The sequence below is a fragment of the Panthera tigris genome, chromosome B3 (genome assembly GCF_018350195.1).
Source record: "Panthera tigris isolate Pti1 chromosome B3, P.tigris_Pti1_mat1.1, whole genome shotgun sequence".
In the NCBI taxonomy this organism is placed as follows: Eukaryota; Metazoa; Chordata; class Mammalia; order Carnivora; family Felidae; genus Panthera; species Panthera tigris.
Window position 1 is genome coordinate 40,265,937 of NC_056665.1, and position 17,352 is coordinate 40,283,288.

The following is a 17,352-nucleotide window of genomic DNA, read 5'->3' on the forward strand; positions in this document are numbered from 1 at the left end:
GGTTCCTATACCTGAGGGTCACCCTCCACCCACCCCCACCCCCATCCAGCGGTGATCTTGCAACCTCGACAGCCTTGCTGGGTGGGAGTGGAGTGTTAGTTATACCGCGGGCCGTCATTTTATACTTGGGAGAAAGAGGCCCAGAGAGAGAAAGTGACTGGTTACATCCCAGCCTCCAGCTCCCCTCCTACCCTCCACCCTTTCCGTCTCAGCTCTCATAGCCAACCCTGCCCAAGCATGCTTGTGCAGGAAGAATTAAGTATGTGTGAGATCAATGGTGACCTCCTTTGGCTCTAGCTGCTATAGCAGCAGCTGCACCAGTTGACCAAGCTCCCCTTTCACTGCCTTTTGCTGGTCCTCAGGCCCCCCAGCCACTTACAGCCCTGCATGGAAAAAGGTAGCTTGGGGCCCAAGGGGGAGGAAGATGGGGGCATACATTTTCTTTATGCCTGGGCCTGGGTTCTTTTATCTAAAAGGATGAGGAAAATCCAGGCTATGGATTTGAGAAAGTCAATGTATATGGCAACCACATGGTTTTATTCCCTCAGTATGGTTTATTCCTTCTCCAGAGCTGGGCACCTCATGCCTGAGGACTCAAAAGATCCTGTATCTGAAAACTCAGATTCCACCTGCAGGAGCCCAGAGACCCTGAGGAATTTGTGTTGTTGCACAGCTCATGGTTCGGTTGGGGTAAGGTCAGTTTTCATATCCAGTGAGCTCTGTCACTTTTGGGAGTGAGCCACTGATAACCACTTTGGCATCGGTTTTCCCATCCAGCGAGCCATGCTGGCCCTCTGGTTGTTGCTCCCGCACCACATGCATTCATTCAACATAAATATTTTCTTTGCCTTGATCATCAGTCCTTACAGTAATATCTGGAAGATAATGGCAAGACCCAGAGTTCCTGTCCTCCATCAGGAGAGAAAGGTGTGTAAACAGATGAGAAAACCGTATGTTAAATGTGAGGGTAAATGCACATAGGAAGGGCACCAAAACCAGGACAAAGGGTCAACACAGGCATTCTAGACAGAGGGGAGAGTATAAGCAATGGCAAAGAAGCATGAAACAGTATAGTGTGTGTTGGGGGGTGGGGTGGGGAGCGGCTAAGCTGGAGAAGAGCTCAGTGTCTGAGAAAGGGCCTTGAAGGCTGTATTGAGGGGACTATATTTTAACCTCAGGGTAATGGGAAATCATTGAAAGTTTTTGGCTGTGGAAGGGATGGAGTCTGTTTTGCATGTACACCATTTAATCAACAAAACTTATTGGGGGCCTTTTAAGTAGGGTGCTTTCCAATACTTCATCCTGGCATTTATTCACTCAAAAGAATTTAGGGAGCCTCTGTCATCTGCTCACTGTACTAAACTCTTCACACATATCTCCTTTAATCTTCACACAAGTGGATAATGACCCGAGAGATAGATACAATTGTTATATTCATTTAACAGATCTTGAATCCAAGGCTTAGACCTGTTTAAGGTCACTTGACGGGTGAGTGGTGGTTTCAAGGATTCAAACCTCCCTTGACTCCAGAGTATGTGCTGTCTACTAAATGTTTTGGCAGCATTGTATGACCAGGCCTCACAAGATCCAGGCCCTGCCTTGGAGAGATGAAGAGCCAGTAGGAGGGTAGACAAGTCCTTAGAAGGGCTCTGATGAAAGAACACACAGTGTATGGTGAAAGCTGCTTCCCAGAGGAAGGGCTGGAGTGATTGAGTTGTATTCCACTAGGGTGGACATCTTACAAAAGCAGTAACTTTTGTAGAACATCGTGACTTGTTAGGGGAACTGTAAGCAGATTTGTGCAGTCATGTGTGTGTGGTGGTGGTGGGGGTGGTGGGAGATTTCAGAAAAGTACCATCGGGGAGGCATCAGGAGCTAGAGCATTAAGGACCTTAAGTGCTGACCTAAGGTATTTGAAATTCTTCCTGCAAGTTGCAGGGGGCCACTGAAGCAGGGTGGACACGATTTTCATTTTAAAACCTCATTTTTGGGGTGCCTTAGTTGAGCAGCACACTCCTGATTTCAGCTCAGGTCATGATCCCAGGGTTGTGGGATGGAGTCCTGTGTCCACCGGTTCTGTGCTGTGAAGGCTGCTTAAGATTCTATCTCCCTATGCCCCTCTCCTTGCTCATGCACACTCTTTCTGAAATAAAAAAAAACCAAACCAAACAAAGACAAAACTCATTTTCATGGCTGCTATGTGAAGAATGGTGACAGAGCACGAGAGATGGGGAGGCCCACTGCGTAGCAAACTGTTACAGAAAATCCAGGTTCAAGGTGATGGAGCCTGAACCAGGCCAGTGTTTATGAGGATGGTAGGGACAGATAGAGATTCAGGAGACAGTAAGGTGGGGGTGAGGAAGGGGGTGGAATTGGGGGAAAGTGGTTAAAAGATACAAACTTCCAGTTATAAGGTAAATGAGTGCTAGACTATAATGTATAACATGATGACTATAGTTGATACCTTTGTATGATATATAGGGAAGATGTTAAGAGAGTAGATCCTAAGAGTTATCACAAGGAGAAATTTGTTTTCTTTTGTTTTTATTGGATCTATGAGATGATGGATGTTAACTAAGCCTATTGTAGTACTAATTTCACAATATATGGATATTTCAGCTGAGACCTGAAAGATGAAGACAGAGACAGCCACAAAAAGAGGTGAGGGGGAATGTATTTTTTTCTTCCTTCAAACAAATATTTTTAATTTTTTAAAGTAAACTCTACCCCCATCTCGGGGCTCAAACTCACGACCCCAACATCAAGAGATGTGTCCTCTACCAACTGAGCCAACCAGGCACCCTGGAGGAAGGTATTTCATGCAGAGAAAAAAAAAAAGCGCAAAGACTCAGGAATAGGAATGGGTTTTGGGTGTACAAGGAGCACCAAGGAGGCTATTGTGACAGAGGCATATTGAGTAAGGGAGAAAGTGGTAGACTTGAGGTCACAGTGGAAGGAAGGGAGGGAGTTGGCTGTGGTAAAGACTATGGATTTTATTCTAAGAGGAATTGCCTAGAAAGGCACGGAGGGTTTTCCCATGGAGGGAAAAGCAACCTGTGTTTATATGTTTGAAAAGATCCCATCTGCTGCTGTTTGGAGAAAGGACTGGATTGTAGGGGGGACAGAGTGGAAGCCCAGAATCCAGTGTCATTAGGAGACTACTACTGAGATCCAGGGAGAGACGATAGGCTGCTAGCTCTAGGGTGTGGGGTGGAGACGGAGAGAATAGATCCAAATTACGTTTTGTAGGCAGACAGAACAGGTTTTGATGGTGGGTTAGATGTGGTAAGTAAAGAAGGAATCAAGGGTATGGTGGTGCATTTACTGAAATGAAGACAGGAGAAAAACAGGTGTATATGGTGTTGGCGGAGATTAAAAGCTCTGTTTTGGAGAAAGTAAGTTTGACATGCCTGCTAGGCATCTGTGTGGTGATATCAGAAGAACAAATGGAGACAGTCTGGAGTTCAGGGGAGAAAGGCAGGCTAGAGATACAATGTTGGGAATCAGCATATAGCTGATAATCAAGCCATGGGATTAGAAAAGATGGAAAAGAAAAAAAAAAGATAAAGTCCTCCCCACATTGAGAGGTCTGGTTGAGGAAAAGGGAGTTAGCAAAGGAGGAGCCGATAAGTATGAAGTAACGAGTATGAAGTAGAAGTATGAAGAAACGAGGGGAGTGTGTTGTGGAAAAAGAGGATTTCAAGGAAGGAGGGTTACCTGTATCAGAGGCTCAATAAATGAGTGTCAGCTGCCCCGTGATGAAGCAATGCCAAGTGAAATAGTGCTCTGGAAGCTGGAAGACCATTTCAGCATCTCTACAAATTGTCCCTGTAAGCTTAGAGTTGTTAAGGAGAAAGAGAGAAAGGACCATAAAGCTTCTTTTAAGTATCAAATGAGATTATGGCCGAAAACGCATTCTGTAAGCCGCCCAGTCCTGTGATAACGTCACTGTTGGGTTTTTATTAATGAGCTGGCGATTAGAATTAAGACCACCGGTGAGGGAGAGCGCATAAGACGTACAGAAAGAGTTGTCAAGAAGTAAATTTCATAATGAAGAAAACTCCTGAGAGCTTGCGTCAAAACCAGGCTTGGGGTTAGGCGAGAGATACGGGAGCAATGCTGCGCTTCATTTAGAATTTAACCCTGCGGCGATAGCAGTAAGAAAAACAGGGCGGATGGAAAACTCGAAGCTGAGAAGGAGGAAGTCCGGCCCCAAACGTGAGATATCTCTGGCTCCGCCTCCCTCCTCCACGGGCCAATCAGGATCCAACTGACAGGGCGGAGCCTGAGGTCAGTTAATAACCACTAAGCCCCGTCCAGTTATTCATTTTATTCCTTTCCCTCCAAGGGTTCACTGTTGCTGCTCCTACAAAACTTTGGGAGGGCATACCACTTTGGAAAAAGCTCTGGCAGTTTCATATAAAAGTAAATGTGTACCTGTTCGATGACTCAGCAGTTTCTCACCAAGGTATTTATTTTTGTTTATTTTTAATGTTTGTTTATTTTTTAGAGACAGAGTGTGAGCAGGGAAGGGGCAGAGAGAGAGGGAAACCAAGAATCTGAAGCAGGCTGTCAGCACAGATCCCGACGCGGGACTGGAACTCACCTGGAGATCATGAGCTGAGCCAAAGTCTGAAGCTTAACCAACTGAGCCATTCAGGTGCCCCTCACTGAGGTATTTATTTTTAAAAATTAAAGCATAAACCCACAGAAAGCCCAGATATCCATCAACAGTAAAATGGAAAACTAGTACAGTATATCCATACGGATGGAATACTACTTAGCAATAAAAAGGAACCAACTACTGATACAGCAACATGGATGAATCTCCAAATAATTATGCTGAGTGAAAGAAACCTGTACACAAAGAATACATATTGTATAATTCCATTTATAAGAAGTTTTAGAACAAACCAAATTTATGGTGAAAACCAAGTTAGAGCAGAGTTGCCTGAGGATTGAGGGTGGGAATTGAGTGGTGCAAAGTGACCTGAGGAGACTTTCTAGGTGATGATAATGTTCTTAGAACTGTGCAATGAAGAAACTGTCCCATAGCTTCTAGCCACATGCAACTACTGAGCATTTGAAGTGTGGCCAGTACGACTCAAAAACTGAATTTTAGGGCACCTGGATGACTCAGTCAATTGAGCATTGAACTTTGGCTCAGGTCATGATCCCACGGTTCTTAGGTTCAAGCCCCACCTCAGGCTATGGGCTGACAGCGTGAAGCATGTCTCCCTCTCTCTATCTCTGCCCCTCCTCCGCTCGTTCGCACGGGCGCACTCTCTCTCTCAAAAAAATAAAAAATAAAACCTTTAGAAAAACAAAACTGAAGCTTAAATTTCATTTAATTTTAATTCATTTGAATTTAAAATTAGCCACATGTGGCTGGTAACTACCATATACGGCATGGTTTATATCCTGATAAGGACTTGGCTGCACAGATATATATGTTTGTCAAAACTCTTCTCATGATAAGCGTAAGAGTTGTGCATTTCATCATTTGTGAAGTTTACATTAAAAAGATAAGCATCAGGGCACCTGGGTCACTCCGTCCAGCTTCAGCTCAGGTCATGATCTCACAGCTCCCGAGTTCGAGCCCCACGTTGGACTCTGTGCTGACAGCTCAGAGCCTGGAGCCTCCTTCCGATTTTGTGTCTCCCTCTCTCGCTCATGCTGTGTCTCTCTCTGCCTCTCAAAAATGAATAAACATTTAAAAAAAATTTTTTTTAAGACAAGCATTAGGGGGTGCCTAGGTGGCTCAGTCGGTTAAGCATTGCACTTTGGCTCAGGTCTTGACCTCAAGGTTCCTGAATTGGAGCCCTACATCAGGCTCTCTGTTGTCAACACAGAGCCTGCTTCAGATCCTCTGTCTCCCTGTTTCTCTGCCCCTGCCCCCCTCAAAAATAAACTTAAAAGTGGGGGAGGGGACTTGATAAAAAGGTAAGCTTTAGGGCAACTGGCTGGATCAGTCAGTAGAGCATACTTGGCTCTTGATCATGGGGTCATGAGTTCAGTCCCCACATTGGGTGTGGCGCCTACTTAAGAAAAAAAAAAAGCATAAACCCTAGTTAATGCTATGCATGTTAAAGTGTTTAGACATGAAATGTACTGTTGTCTGCAACTTCAAAATGCGTAATAGATGGATTCATGAATGTTGAGATGGACAGATGATCAGGCATGATAAAACATTAATTGTAGCATCTTGGTGGTGGGTTTATGGGTGTTCACTGTACAATTCTTTGAACCTTTCTGTTTATGTTGGAATATGTTCAGAATAAAATGCTGGAGTTCTCAAGGGCTGAGAGGAGAAAGTGGGGAGTTATTTTCTCATGGGTACAAACTTTGGGATGATGAAAATTTTCTAGAACTAGTGGTGATGGTTATGCAGTGCTTGAAAGTACTTAATGGCAATGAGTTGTACACTTAAAAGTGGTTAAGGGGCACCTGGGTGGCTCAGTCGGTTAAGCATCCAACTTCGGCTCTGGTCATGATCTCATTCATGAGTTCAAGCCCCGCATCGGGCTCTTTGCTGACAGCTCGGAGCCTGGAGCCTGCTTCGGATTCTGTGTCTCCCTCTCTCTCTCTGCCCCTCCCCTGCTTGTGCTCGCTCTCTCTCTCTCTCTCTCTCTCTCTCTCAAAAATAAACATTAAAAAAAATTTTTTTTTAATGGTTAAGATGCTGGGGCACCTGGGTGGTCGATCAGTTAAACATCAACTTCGGCTCAGGTCATGGTCTCGCGGTTCCTGAGTTTGAGCCCCGTGTCGGGCTCTGTGCTGCCATCTCAGAGCCTGGAGTCTGCTTCAGATTCTGTGTCTCCCTCTCTCTCTGCTCCTTCCCCGTTCGTGCTCTGTGCCTCTCTGTCTCTCAAAAATAAATAAACATTAAAAAATGGTTAAGATGGTAAAATTTTGATGTTATTTACATTGTACAATTTTTTTTTTAAGTTTGAAAGCCAAAAGGAAAAAAAAAACACTGGGGGAAAATCCATGTGGAAGTGTCTGTGCCTTCTCTAGAGGCAGTCAAGGGTACTGCACAGAAAGAAAGGGGAAGGAAGCAGGCTGTTTGTCGGTGTGCTGGGCCCATTTTGAGCAAAGGGTAGCGGGAAGAAAGAACAGAAGCTTTAGAAACAGACCTGGGTTCATAATCCTAGCTCTTTTCATGTTGTAGTTGTGTGACTGTACTTGTTTCTTAGTGCTGTTGCTGCTGTAACAAATTACCACAAATTTAGTGACTTAAAGCGACACAAATCTATTATCTTGCAGTTCTAGAGGTCTGACGTGTGTCTCACTGGGCTAAAATCAGGACCTGTGTTCATTCTGTAGATTCTAGGGAGGAAGAACCTACTTTGTTGCCATTTCCAGCTTCTAGAAGCCTCCTGTATTCTATGTCTTGACTCATGACCCTTTTCTCTGTCAAAGCCAGCAGTAACCTCTTCAAATCTTTCTGTTTCTCACACACACCTCTGCTTCTTTATCTCATCTCCTGTTCTCTCTTGCTTTCCTGATTGCTTTATAAGAATGCTTGTGATTCCATGGCCCACCCAAAAATCCAGGATAATCTTTCCATTTCAGGATCCTTAATTTATCACATCTGCAAAATCTCTTTTGCCATGTAAGGTAACATATTCATAAATTCTGGGGATTAGGATGGGGGCATCTTAGGGAAACCATTCTTCTGCCTACCACAGTGATGTTGAAATTTTTCCCATGCCACTGGGGACTGATATGTCAAGATAGAACTGAAGAGGAAAAATATTTCTCCTGATTTTTTTTCTAACAGTTTTATTGAGATATAATTCATATGCCAAAAAATTTGCCCATTTAAAGCATCAGTTCAATGGTTTTTAGTATAGCCACAGAGTTCTACAATCAATGAAAATTTTCATCTTTGACCATTTTTATATATGAGGAAACAAAGTAAACTTGCTTAGAGTAACATCTAACTGGCAGGGCTGGGTCATAGCAGCAGCTGTCAGGAGCTGAGCTTCCAGTCCAGGCCTGGATTCCCTTCATGAAATTAGAGGAGTCACCTGGGAGCAGTGTGGCATAATAGTTAAACAGCAGGTGCTCACGCTGGGTTAGACTTGGGTTCAAGGCTTTGCTTTGCTGTCTACAAGCTATGTGATCTTTGGTAAAATCTCTTGGAGCCTTGGTTTCCTCATTTGAAAAATGAGGACAAGCCAATAAAGGAGGGGGCTGACTCACCTGTAAGATCCCTTCCAGCTATGTAATTACAAGCGTCAATGAGGGGGTTGAAAAGATAATTAAAAATACATTCTCTGAGCAGCCAGTGCATTTGACAAAAGGGATACGAACTCCCTGAAGACAGAGGCTCACATGCTTCCTTTGTACTCCCTGAGCACCTAACACAGGTCTAGGAATTCCTGAACGATGGGCCTCAGCCTGCTTGGAGACAAATGCATAAAATGACCCTTACAGAGGCAGAGAAGGAGGAAAAGAAGGGTAGGGGGCGGGGGCAGAGGAAGCGACAGGCCTTTGGGTGGTCGGCCCAGGGGCCCAGGAATCGGCAAGCGCCAGGTGAAGGTAAACACGGGTGGGAGGGATCAGGGGCAGCTCATCCCCCAAGGCCAAGTTCAGCCGCTGTGTGGGGGCTAAAGCAGAGAAAAAGTGTGTTGGAGGCACCGTTCTGAAAACAAATCTTCAAGCCGCGTTGTGTGACGCGACACCACGCATCGCCTTGCTGCAGCCCTCCGCCCCTTTCCACTTCCACTGGTCCACCGGCTTTGGTATGCTCGCCCACCACTATAAGCCTCCTTCCTCCAGCTTGCGATTGGTACAGCCCAAGCTCTGGGAGTTGGAACCCAATGAAAGACACGCCCGTTGTCACGCCCCTGTCTCTGATTGGCTGGAGAATTTAAAGATCCGGCCGGTGATAGGATGATTCTCTACTCCTAGATTTGAAAGTTCCTAGTGCCCAAGTTTAGTTAACTGGCCGGCTCTGTTCAGCGCGTTTCTCCGAGTGCCGGTGCAAGTGAGTGTCCACGCGATCCCGGAGGTGGGAGACAAAGTTATGCTTTTTTCAAAAGGTCTCTGCCGGGAGGGTGCAGACGAGTGGGTCAGACGGAAGAAACAGGGATTCCTGGGCCCCAGGATCCCTCGCGATTTTCGCTGGCAAATATTCTCCACCCTATGCCCACCTTAGAGATTGGGAAGAAGAGTCAGAGCTGCGGAATCACACTAACCCTGACTCCTACCAGTCGTTGTAGCCCCTCAGTCTGTTTCCATTTCTGTACACGGGAAAGAGATTGACCTGGCTGCATATAAACTAGTGAACATATCTGGAGGAAAGAAGGTGCTTATTACAAGTCAGCCCCCTGCTCATCCCTCATCCCTCCTCATCCCCTTCTTCTTTGGGAGAGGACTAAGGATTCCTTTGTCCTCCCTGGGCCTCTTGGAAACAGGTTTCTCTTTTGTTACGGAGCCTGCTTGTCAGACAGCCGAGGCTCTCCAATCCTGGGTGCATTTGATGCTGCCCATCCACCATTCTGGAAATTACTGCGTAGGAGAGTAATGTCTCTGTGAATTCTGGTTGGCCCAGGTCTCTCACCGTCTCCATGACCTCTTTGTGTTACCAGTGACAGCCTCCGTGACCTTATTTGGCTTTGACCGGGCTCCCGTCAAAGTCTCTATATCACTTATTATGCCCCTGAGTCCTCGTGACCCCTGTGCTTCCGGCCTCTTGCAGACCTCCGGAGGCGGTGGAGATGCTGTCGGGCACCCAGGCAGCGCCAGTGGAATTCGAGGACGCAGAGCTGCGGTGTCGCGTGGCTGTGGAGGAGCTGAGCCCCAGCGGGCAGCCGCGAAAGCGCCAGGCCCTACGCACCGCGGAGCTGAGCCTGGGACGAAATGAGCGCCGCGAGTTGCTGCTGCGGCTGCAAGCGCCTGGGCCCGCGGGGCGGCCGCGCTGCTTCCCTCTGAGGGCGGTGCGCCTCTTCACGCGCTTCGCAGCGGCCGGGCGCAGCACACTACGGCTCCCAGTTGACGGCGCTCCCCGCGCGGGCGCTGTGCAGCTGCTGCTCTCCGACTGCCCCCCCGACCGCCTGCGACGCTTCCTGCGCACGCTGCGTCTCAAGCTGGCCGCAGCCCCGGGCCCCGGACCGGCCTCCGCCCGCGCACAGCTGCTTGGCCCGCGGCCCCGAGACTTCGTCACCATCAGCCCAGTGCAGCCGGAGGAGTTGCGGCGCGCGGCGCCCACCGGCGTCCCACACGCCACGCCCGTGAAGCGGCCGAGGGAACTCCGGGCGAGATCTGATCCCAGCAACGTGAGGACCGGAAAGCGGGGACGCCTTAGGGAGTGGGTGTGCCACTGAGATGGAAGAGACCCAGGAGGTCCAAGTTTGGGGTTGGGGGGAGGATGGTGGCAGTATTCGAGGAGGTTGCTGGTTATCTCAGAGGAGATGCCCATCAGACGTAGGAGGATGACAGAGAGATGAGGGTTGTGCGTATTTCCCATAGTGCAATTCCTGAGTAAGCTAGAATGGGAAAAGAGGCCCAGGTCACGTTAAAAGGGAAAGAGAAGGAGGCCTAGAAAGAAAGGTGACTTTAGAAGAAAAAGTAGGAAGCTATTCAGCCTGGAGAAGGAGAGAAGCTTTTGAAAAAAAGAACTGGTCAGCAGTGTCTGGGCAGCCAACGGGTCTGATCATATTGGGGGGGCGGTGTGCAAAGCCTGGTGGGTTTGTGAACTGGGGCAGATGGATGGTAGACTACAGGGGTTCAAGACTAAGCTGGTGAAAGGATGGAGATGGAACAAGAAAGGGGCCCTGTCCAGGCAGGGTTTTGCTGGGGTATTTTGTTTTGTTTACTTTTTTTTTTTTTTAAGGAGGCCTCACATCCATTGTGGGGCTTGAACTCAGGACTCTGAGGTCAAGAGTCACATGCTCCACCAACTGAGCCAGCCAGGCACCCCATTGCTGGGGTATTTTGAAGTGAGAGAGACAGGTTTGTGACAGAAAGAGAAGTGAGAAGGAAGGACCTGTGAGAGAACCAGGAGATTTAGGGAAACCAGGGGAGGGAGCTGAGGAAGGTCTGGACCTCCCTTAGACCTACTTAATGCAGTAATCAGGGCACCAGGGATCAGTGGAGGGGCTTCAAGGAGTGAAGCCAGCAGAGACCTAGCATTGTGCGCAAGCTAAGAAGGGAGGGGCAATGCCTAAGGGGTGGTAGGAAGCTCTGAGTCCTGTCCCCCTATAGGAAGCCCCAAAGTGGCCCTTGCCTGTGAAGAGGCTGAGCTTGCCCCCGAGCAAACCACAGCTTTCTGAAGAACAGGCTGCTGTGCTGAGGGTTGTCCTGAAAGGCCAGAGCATCTTCTTCACTGGGAGTGCAGGTAGTGGAGGGCAGAATAGGGGCTGGGGGAACGGAGGTGGGATACAGTGGAGGAGCAGGTGACCCTGACTTTACCCTCTGCCCAGGGACAGGGAAGTCTTATCTGCTGAAGCGTATCCTGGGCTTGCTGCCTCCCACAGGTACTGTGGCTACTGCCAGCACTGGGGTGGCAGCCTGCCACATCGGGGGTACCACTCTCCATGCCTTTGCAGGTAAGTAGGAACCTCTAGGGCTTGAGCTGGAAGCAAGCCAGGCCTCTGAGAAGGGAGGGAGAGGGGGTCAGGGTTGGGCCAGGGCCACGGTCTCAGGCTAAATACTCTCTCTTACATCACTCACAGGCATTGGCTCAGGCCAGGCTCCTCTGGCCCAATGTGTAGCCCTGGCTCAGCGGCCAGCTGTGCGGCAGGGCTGGCTGAACTGCCAGCGGCTAGTCATTGATGAGATCTCCATGGTGGAGGCCGACCTGTTTGACAAGCTGGAAGCCATGGCCAGGTCAGTATATGCAGTAAGGGCTGTGTTCTGGTGGTTTTCCATATGGAACCTGTCCATCCCAGCTCCTAAAGTACCCCATGCTCCTCTCCAGAGCTATCCGGCAGCAGAACAAACCATTTGGAGGGATCCAGCTCATCATCTGTGGGGACTTCCTGCAGCTGCCACCTGTAACCAAGGGCTCCCAGCCCCCAAAGTTCTGCTTTCAGGTATCACTCACCCTCTAGCCCTGTCCTCCATAGATGTCTGCTCTTCTCCCTGATACCCCTACTCTCCCCGCACCAGGCCAAGAGCTGGAGAAGATGTGTCCCAGTGACCCTGGAGCTGACCAAGGTGTGGAGGCAGGCAGACCAGACCTTCATCTCTCTGCTGCAGGCTGTCAGGCTGGGAAGGTGGGCCCTGGTGAACAGAGAAGGGGCCATGGATAAGGATCCAAGTGTGGGTCACAGGGGAGCACAGGGATCCAGAGAAGGGGGAAAAAATGCTTCATGGCCCCATAGAAGATGGTCACTATGTGAGCACTGGGACCCTGCCTCCTCCAAGGTTGGGTCCCCATCACCCAGCACAGGCCCTGGCACAGAGTAGGTGTCAGGGAAGTGTGGGCACATGGACACACAAGAGGAAATCAGAGATGTTAACACTCCTATTTCACAGATGCCGAAACAGGGGTTCAAAGAGGTGAAGTACCTTGCCCAGAGTCACAGCCAGTAAGTGCCTGGGCTGGGATTTGAACCTGGCCTGATTCTAAAGCCCAAGTTCCTTCCACTCTCAGAGCCTATGGGGTCACTTGATGAGGGAAGGAGGTTGCAGACATGATCCCACCCCAGCTAGGACAAAAGGCTGAAATGCCAGGACTAGTCTAATGTGAGAGTGGACAGGAGGATAGGAAGGTGGAAGACATGGCCCAGAGCTGGGCTTTGAAAACCAGACTGAAATGGGATGGGGAGCAAGTGGTTGTGGTGAGGGGCTTTCTATGCTTAGGGACCCCTGTCAGACAGAGGAGGCAGGTAGGAAGATGCATAGCATACACCAGCATGTGTGGGGAACAAGAGGAAGGCTGAGTGGCAGAGCAGTGAGAGATGGTCCCGTTTTTCCCCCTTCTTCCACCTGATTTGCTGTTGTTCCCAGGCTTTCTCGTGTGGAGGAAAGCTTGAGATAGAAACACAGGCTAGGGGCACCTGGCCGGGTCAGTCGGAGAAGCATGTGATTCTTAATCTTGAGGTCCCCAGTTCAAGCCCCACATTGGGTGTACAGATTTATTAAATAAACTTTAAACACACACACACACACACACACACACACACACACATATACACACACACACACACACACACACACACACACACACACACACACAGTAGATTTTTGCCCCCAAAGCAGCAAGCAAGAGGCTAGAAGATAGTAGCCTGGAGGCTGATTTGATTATAGGCTACCAGTATGACAGGTTATCGACATCAGCACCTTGTCTAGGTCCTTTAAACTTCTGGCCTATGCTCACTCATCATATCCAACTTCCTCTGGAGCACCGGAATGGGAGGGTGGCTAGCTCCTACCTGGAGATATTTACAGGGAAGGGAGCCTGCCCATGATCATTCTCCATGTCTGGGGTCTGAGTGGGGAAGGGCAACTTGGTCAGCCTGGGGGCCAGCACATTTTGCCCTGGTGACCCTTTCTAATCCCTAAGCCTGACCCGTGGCCTATTGCTTGGGCCATATCAGCTCTGTGCCCTGCCTTCCCTGGTGTTCAGGGAGGTGCTCTGCCCTGACAGCCTAGCCTCTACAGGTGCTCAGATGAAGTGACCCACCAGCTCCAGGCCACAGCCTCCCATAAGGTGGGGCGAGATGGGATTGTGGCCACGAGGCTTTGCACTCACCAGGATGACGTGGCCCTCACCAATGAGAGGCGACTGCAGGAACTGCCAGGTGAGCAGAGAGCCAGGGCTGGGCAAGACCATCTGGGAGAAGCCATCAGGCACATGTGGGCCCTCCTCCCCCAACAGCTTGGATATTTAGGCCCCTAACTTCTCTGGCCATAAAGGCCTTTATATTTGTAGATGTAACTGTGACTTGGAGAGGCAGGACTTTGAATGGGTCAAGGTCACCGAACTAGTAAATGTTGGAAGTAAGACTTGAACCCAGGCTCCTGATTCAAAAGCCCTGGCTTGCCTGAACTGTCCCCACTACCTCCTTCCATACCCTGGTCTAATATATGTTTTTGGAAACTGAACCACAAGTCAGTGACTTGTAATCTGTTTGCCCAACTCTTTTTTCCTAGGTGAGGTACACAGCTTTAAGGCCATGGACAGTGACCCCGAGCAAGCCCGAACCTTGGATGCCCATTGTCCTGTTAGCCAGATCCTTCAACTAAAGCTGGGGGCCCAGGTGAGTTGGGAAGGAGGGCCAAGACCCTGAAAGCCTGGGCCTCTCCTGTCCTTGAAGCTCTCCCCAGGCTGCTTCACAGCCAGAAAGCCTAGCTGTGACCCCAGTGAACTCCCTCCCTCCCGCTTCTACCCACCTTCCCGTCTTCAGCCTCCCACTGCCCTCCTCTTGCTAGGCCTGGGGGCACCAGCAGCAATGCTTTGGACAAGTCCCTTTCTCTTGCTGAAGCTCAGTTTCCACATCTGTGTAGTGTGAAAGAGCCCTGCTTCTTCCCATGGTGTTGGGGTGGGCCAAATGGGAGACTTGCCTTGGATTCCGAAGGGCACTTAAGGGCTGGAGAGGGGTGGCAGGACCTGGGGCTGTCCCTAATGATTGCGGCCCATACACATATTGCAAAACAGACATGATCATTTTCAGAGCCATGTGAGGTCTGTTACGTTATTACTGTTTCCCTCTTCCTGAGGCAAACAGCAAATGTCATTCCACTTTGACATTAGGTCCAACTGAGACCAGGGAAAATAAAGCAGCTTGCCATAGGGGTCACAGTCAGCAGATGGCAGAGTTAAGGATTAGGTCTTAGTGCCCCTCCATGAGTGCCTCCAGCCTCCTGGGACTGCTACAGCAAGTCTGGAACTGAGGCAGGGCATAGGAATGGGCTGTTCTCCATGGGTCAAGTCCTCTTTCTCTTGCAGGTGATGTTGGTGAAGAACTTAGCGGTGTCCCGAGGCCTGGTGAATGGTGCCCGTGGGGTGGTTGTTGGGTTCGAGACAGAGGGGAGAGGTAGGCAGTGGGGGAGCAGTCCTACAGCTTGGGTTTGCGGCAGGGCCCTGGGGTATGTGAGGAGGAGAAGGCCTGCTCCTCACCTCTGAGCCCTGAAGCAGGGCTGAAAGGTGGGATTTCTCCACACCTCCCTCAGGGCTGCCCCAGGTGCGGTTCCTGTGTGGAGTCACCGAGGTCATCCGTGCTGACCGCTGGACGGTGCAGGCCACTGGCGGCCAACTCCTCAGTCGGCAGCAGCTGCCCCTCCAGCTGGCCTGGGCAATATCTATCCACAAGAGCCAGGTGAGCAGTCAGTGTGGGGGACGGGGACAGGGCAGGGCAGATGGGGGGACTGAATAGACCTAGGGCATGTTGAAGGGGGTTCTTAAAGGCTTTATGGAGGTTGAGTTTGCTCTGGATAGAAAGTTCCAGACCATCGCTTCTTGGCCTTTTGGCTAAGATCAAGTGTAGTCAGAGTTCCACACCAGTGGCAGAATTAACCTTTCTTTAGTGCATTTCCCATCCTGCTTCCTCTCCCTTTCCCAAACACATAATCTCCTATTCTGCCATTTTGTGAGGCACTACCAGATGTTAAATTTAATCCTTACAACTGTGCAAGGTATAGATGTGATCATCATTCCTGTTCTACAGAAGAGAAAACTAAAGCTCAGAGCAGTTAAGTAACTTGCCCAAGGTTACACAGAGAGTGAGAGGCAGAGCCAGGATTCATTTCCATGCTTGTCTGACCCAGGCCTGTGCTCTTTCCTTTCACCACCATCCCTCTACTGAATTTGTGTCTCTTGGACCTCCTCCCACTCAGACACTCAGCTGCTGTCAATCTGTCCCTCTGCCTTGAGAATCTCTAGACTGGGTGAGGAGCTCCAGAGGCAGTAGCTGGACTGGTGTAGGTGGGGTCAGGCTCTTGGGCACAAGAGGTTGAGCTGGCTCCAGCTGTGTCTCCCCATTCCCCCAGGGCATGACCCTGGATTGCGTGGAGATTTCTCTGGGCCGAGTGTTTGCCAGCGGCCAAGCCTATGTGGCCCTTTCCCGGGCCCGCAGCCTGCAGGGCCTGCGTGTGCTGGACTTTGATCCCATGGTGGTTCGCTGTGACCCTCGTGTGCTGAGCTTCTATGCCACTCTGCAGAGGGGCAGGGGCCTCAAGATGGTAAGATGGAATCACCTGATGGTGGGCCATATAGTGTGGGAAGCCTGGGAACTAGGACAGAGGGAAGGCCAAGGGATCCTGGGGTAGGGATGGCAGAGCCTTCTCTGGCTCTGTTGGGAGCAGGGGCAAGAAGAAGGAGATGCTGGCCCCTGGGCTGTGGCCTTAGGGGACAGCATGAACCGATGACTGGCTTTCTCTGTCTCTGATCCAGAAGTCTCCAAATGATGATGAGGCAGCCTCAGACCAAGAGAATGAGGACCCAAACCTTTGAGCCTCAAAGAGAAGACACATGATGGTCTCCCCTACTTCTTCCTCCCTAGTGGGCCAGGGCCTCTGAAGATAACTTGGGGAAGATAGTCAACCCTTTCTCCTTCATTAGGGCTCTCAGCCTCCTGGTCTTTCCTGGTCCAGGTTCAAGGGAGACTACTTCTTACCCCTTTTCCAGCTCTGCCTCAGTTTCTCCCTTTGCCCTGGGTAATCTACTTCCAGGGACAGGAGTAACCCTTTCTGTGCCAACTGGGAAAGGGCTTATGGTGGCACCTGGTGTTATAGGACAAAGCTCTCTGCGAGGGCTAGCCCAGGGCCACATGGTTGTGAATGCTGCCCTCTTTGGGCTGCAGAGAGGAGAGGCAGTGAAGACAGGTGCTTCAGGAGCAGGAACAGGCTATAACAGTCCTGAACTGGGGGACTCAGGCCAAATACAGGCCCCACACAGAGAAAGGAACTTGGGGTTATCATCACAGCTAGGCCCAGGATAGCACAAGCCAGGACACAGACTCTCCTGAGCTTAACCTGAGAACACACAATGCAAACCATGTGCCTATTATCTTAAGCTCCCTTTTTGGAGAAGAAATCATATTTAGGGGTACTGAGATGGATGTTCTCAGATCGTATTTATTTAGGACAAATAAACTTGTGAATTGTGTAAGGACTCTGAGTTGAGTCTTCTGCTCTCCTTAAGAAGGCATCCCATGGGGCTCAGTTCGTTAAGCGTCCAACTCTTGATTTCCACTGAGGTCATGATCATGGTCATGAGGTTGATCCCCACATTGGGCTTTGCACTGGGCATAGAGCCTGCTTAAGATTCTATCTCTCCCTCTGCCCATCTCTCACTCTCACATGCTCACTCTCTCTCAAAGGCACATCCCTGCCTGAGGCACTGACTATAAGTGTTGCCATGGCCCTCTCCCCATGGGTACACACAGAGGTGTTTGT

General features: G+C 49.8%; 1 protein-coding gene across 7 annotated transcripts; it reads left to right on the forward strand.

The window, feature by feature from the left end:
• Positions 1-69: 69 nt before the first annotated feature.
• PIF1 (PIF1 5'-to-3' DNA helicase) lies at positions 70-17,062 on the forward strand. 7 transcript variants are annotated; one of them, XM_042988632.1, is made up of 17 exons: positions 71-397; positions 570-695; positions 861-927; positions 2,620-2,661; positions 4,349-4,468; positions 9,710-10,286; positions 11,215-11,347; positions 11,433-11,558; positions 11,685-11,838; positions 11,930-12,044; positions 12,121-12,227; positions 13,618-13,757; positions 14,110-14,216; positions 14,906-14,993; positions 15,130-15,275; positions 15,946-16,137; positions 16,349-17,062. In XM_042988632.1, exons 6-17 carry the CDS (start codon positions 9,729-9,731, stop codon positions 16,406-16,408), a joined length of 1,926 nt encoding a protein of 641 aa, XP_042844566.1. In that variant the 5' UTR covers positions 71-397; positions 570-695; positions 861-927; positions 2,620-2,661; positions 4,349-4,468; positions 9,710-9,728; the 3' UTR covers positions 16,409-17,062. The 7 variants fall into 7 exon arrangements, with proteins under 7 accessions (XP_042844570.1, XP_042844571.1, XP_042844566.1 ...); XM_042988633.1 differs by having other exon boundaries at positions 570-690; XM_042988636.1 differs by lacking the exon at positions 16,349-17,062 and having other exon boundaries at positions 70-397; positions 14,906-14,944; positions 15,946-16,022.
• The last annotated feature ends 290 nt before the right edge of the window (positions 17,063-17,352 follow it).

Coding starts and splice junctions, on each gene's coding strand:
- PIF1 (XM_042988632.1), top strand. CDS start 9,729: ATGCTGTCGGGCACCCAGGCAGCGCCAGTGGAATTCGAGGACGCAGAG. Junction 11,559..11,684: donor CACTCTCCATGCCTTTGCAG/GTAAGTAGGAAC, acceptor CATCACTCACAG/GCATTGGCTCAGGCCAGGCT. Junction 13,758..14,109: donor GCGACTGCAGGAACTGCCAG/GTGAGCAGAGAG, acceptor CTTTTTTCCTAG/GTGAGGTACACAGCTTTAAG.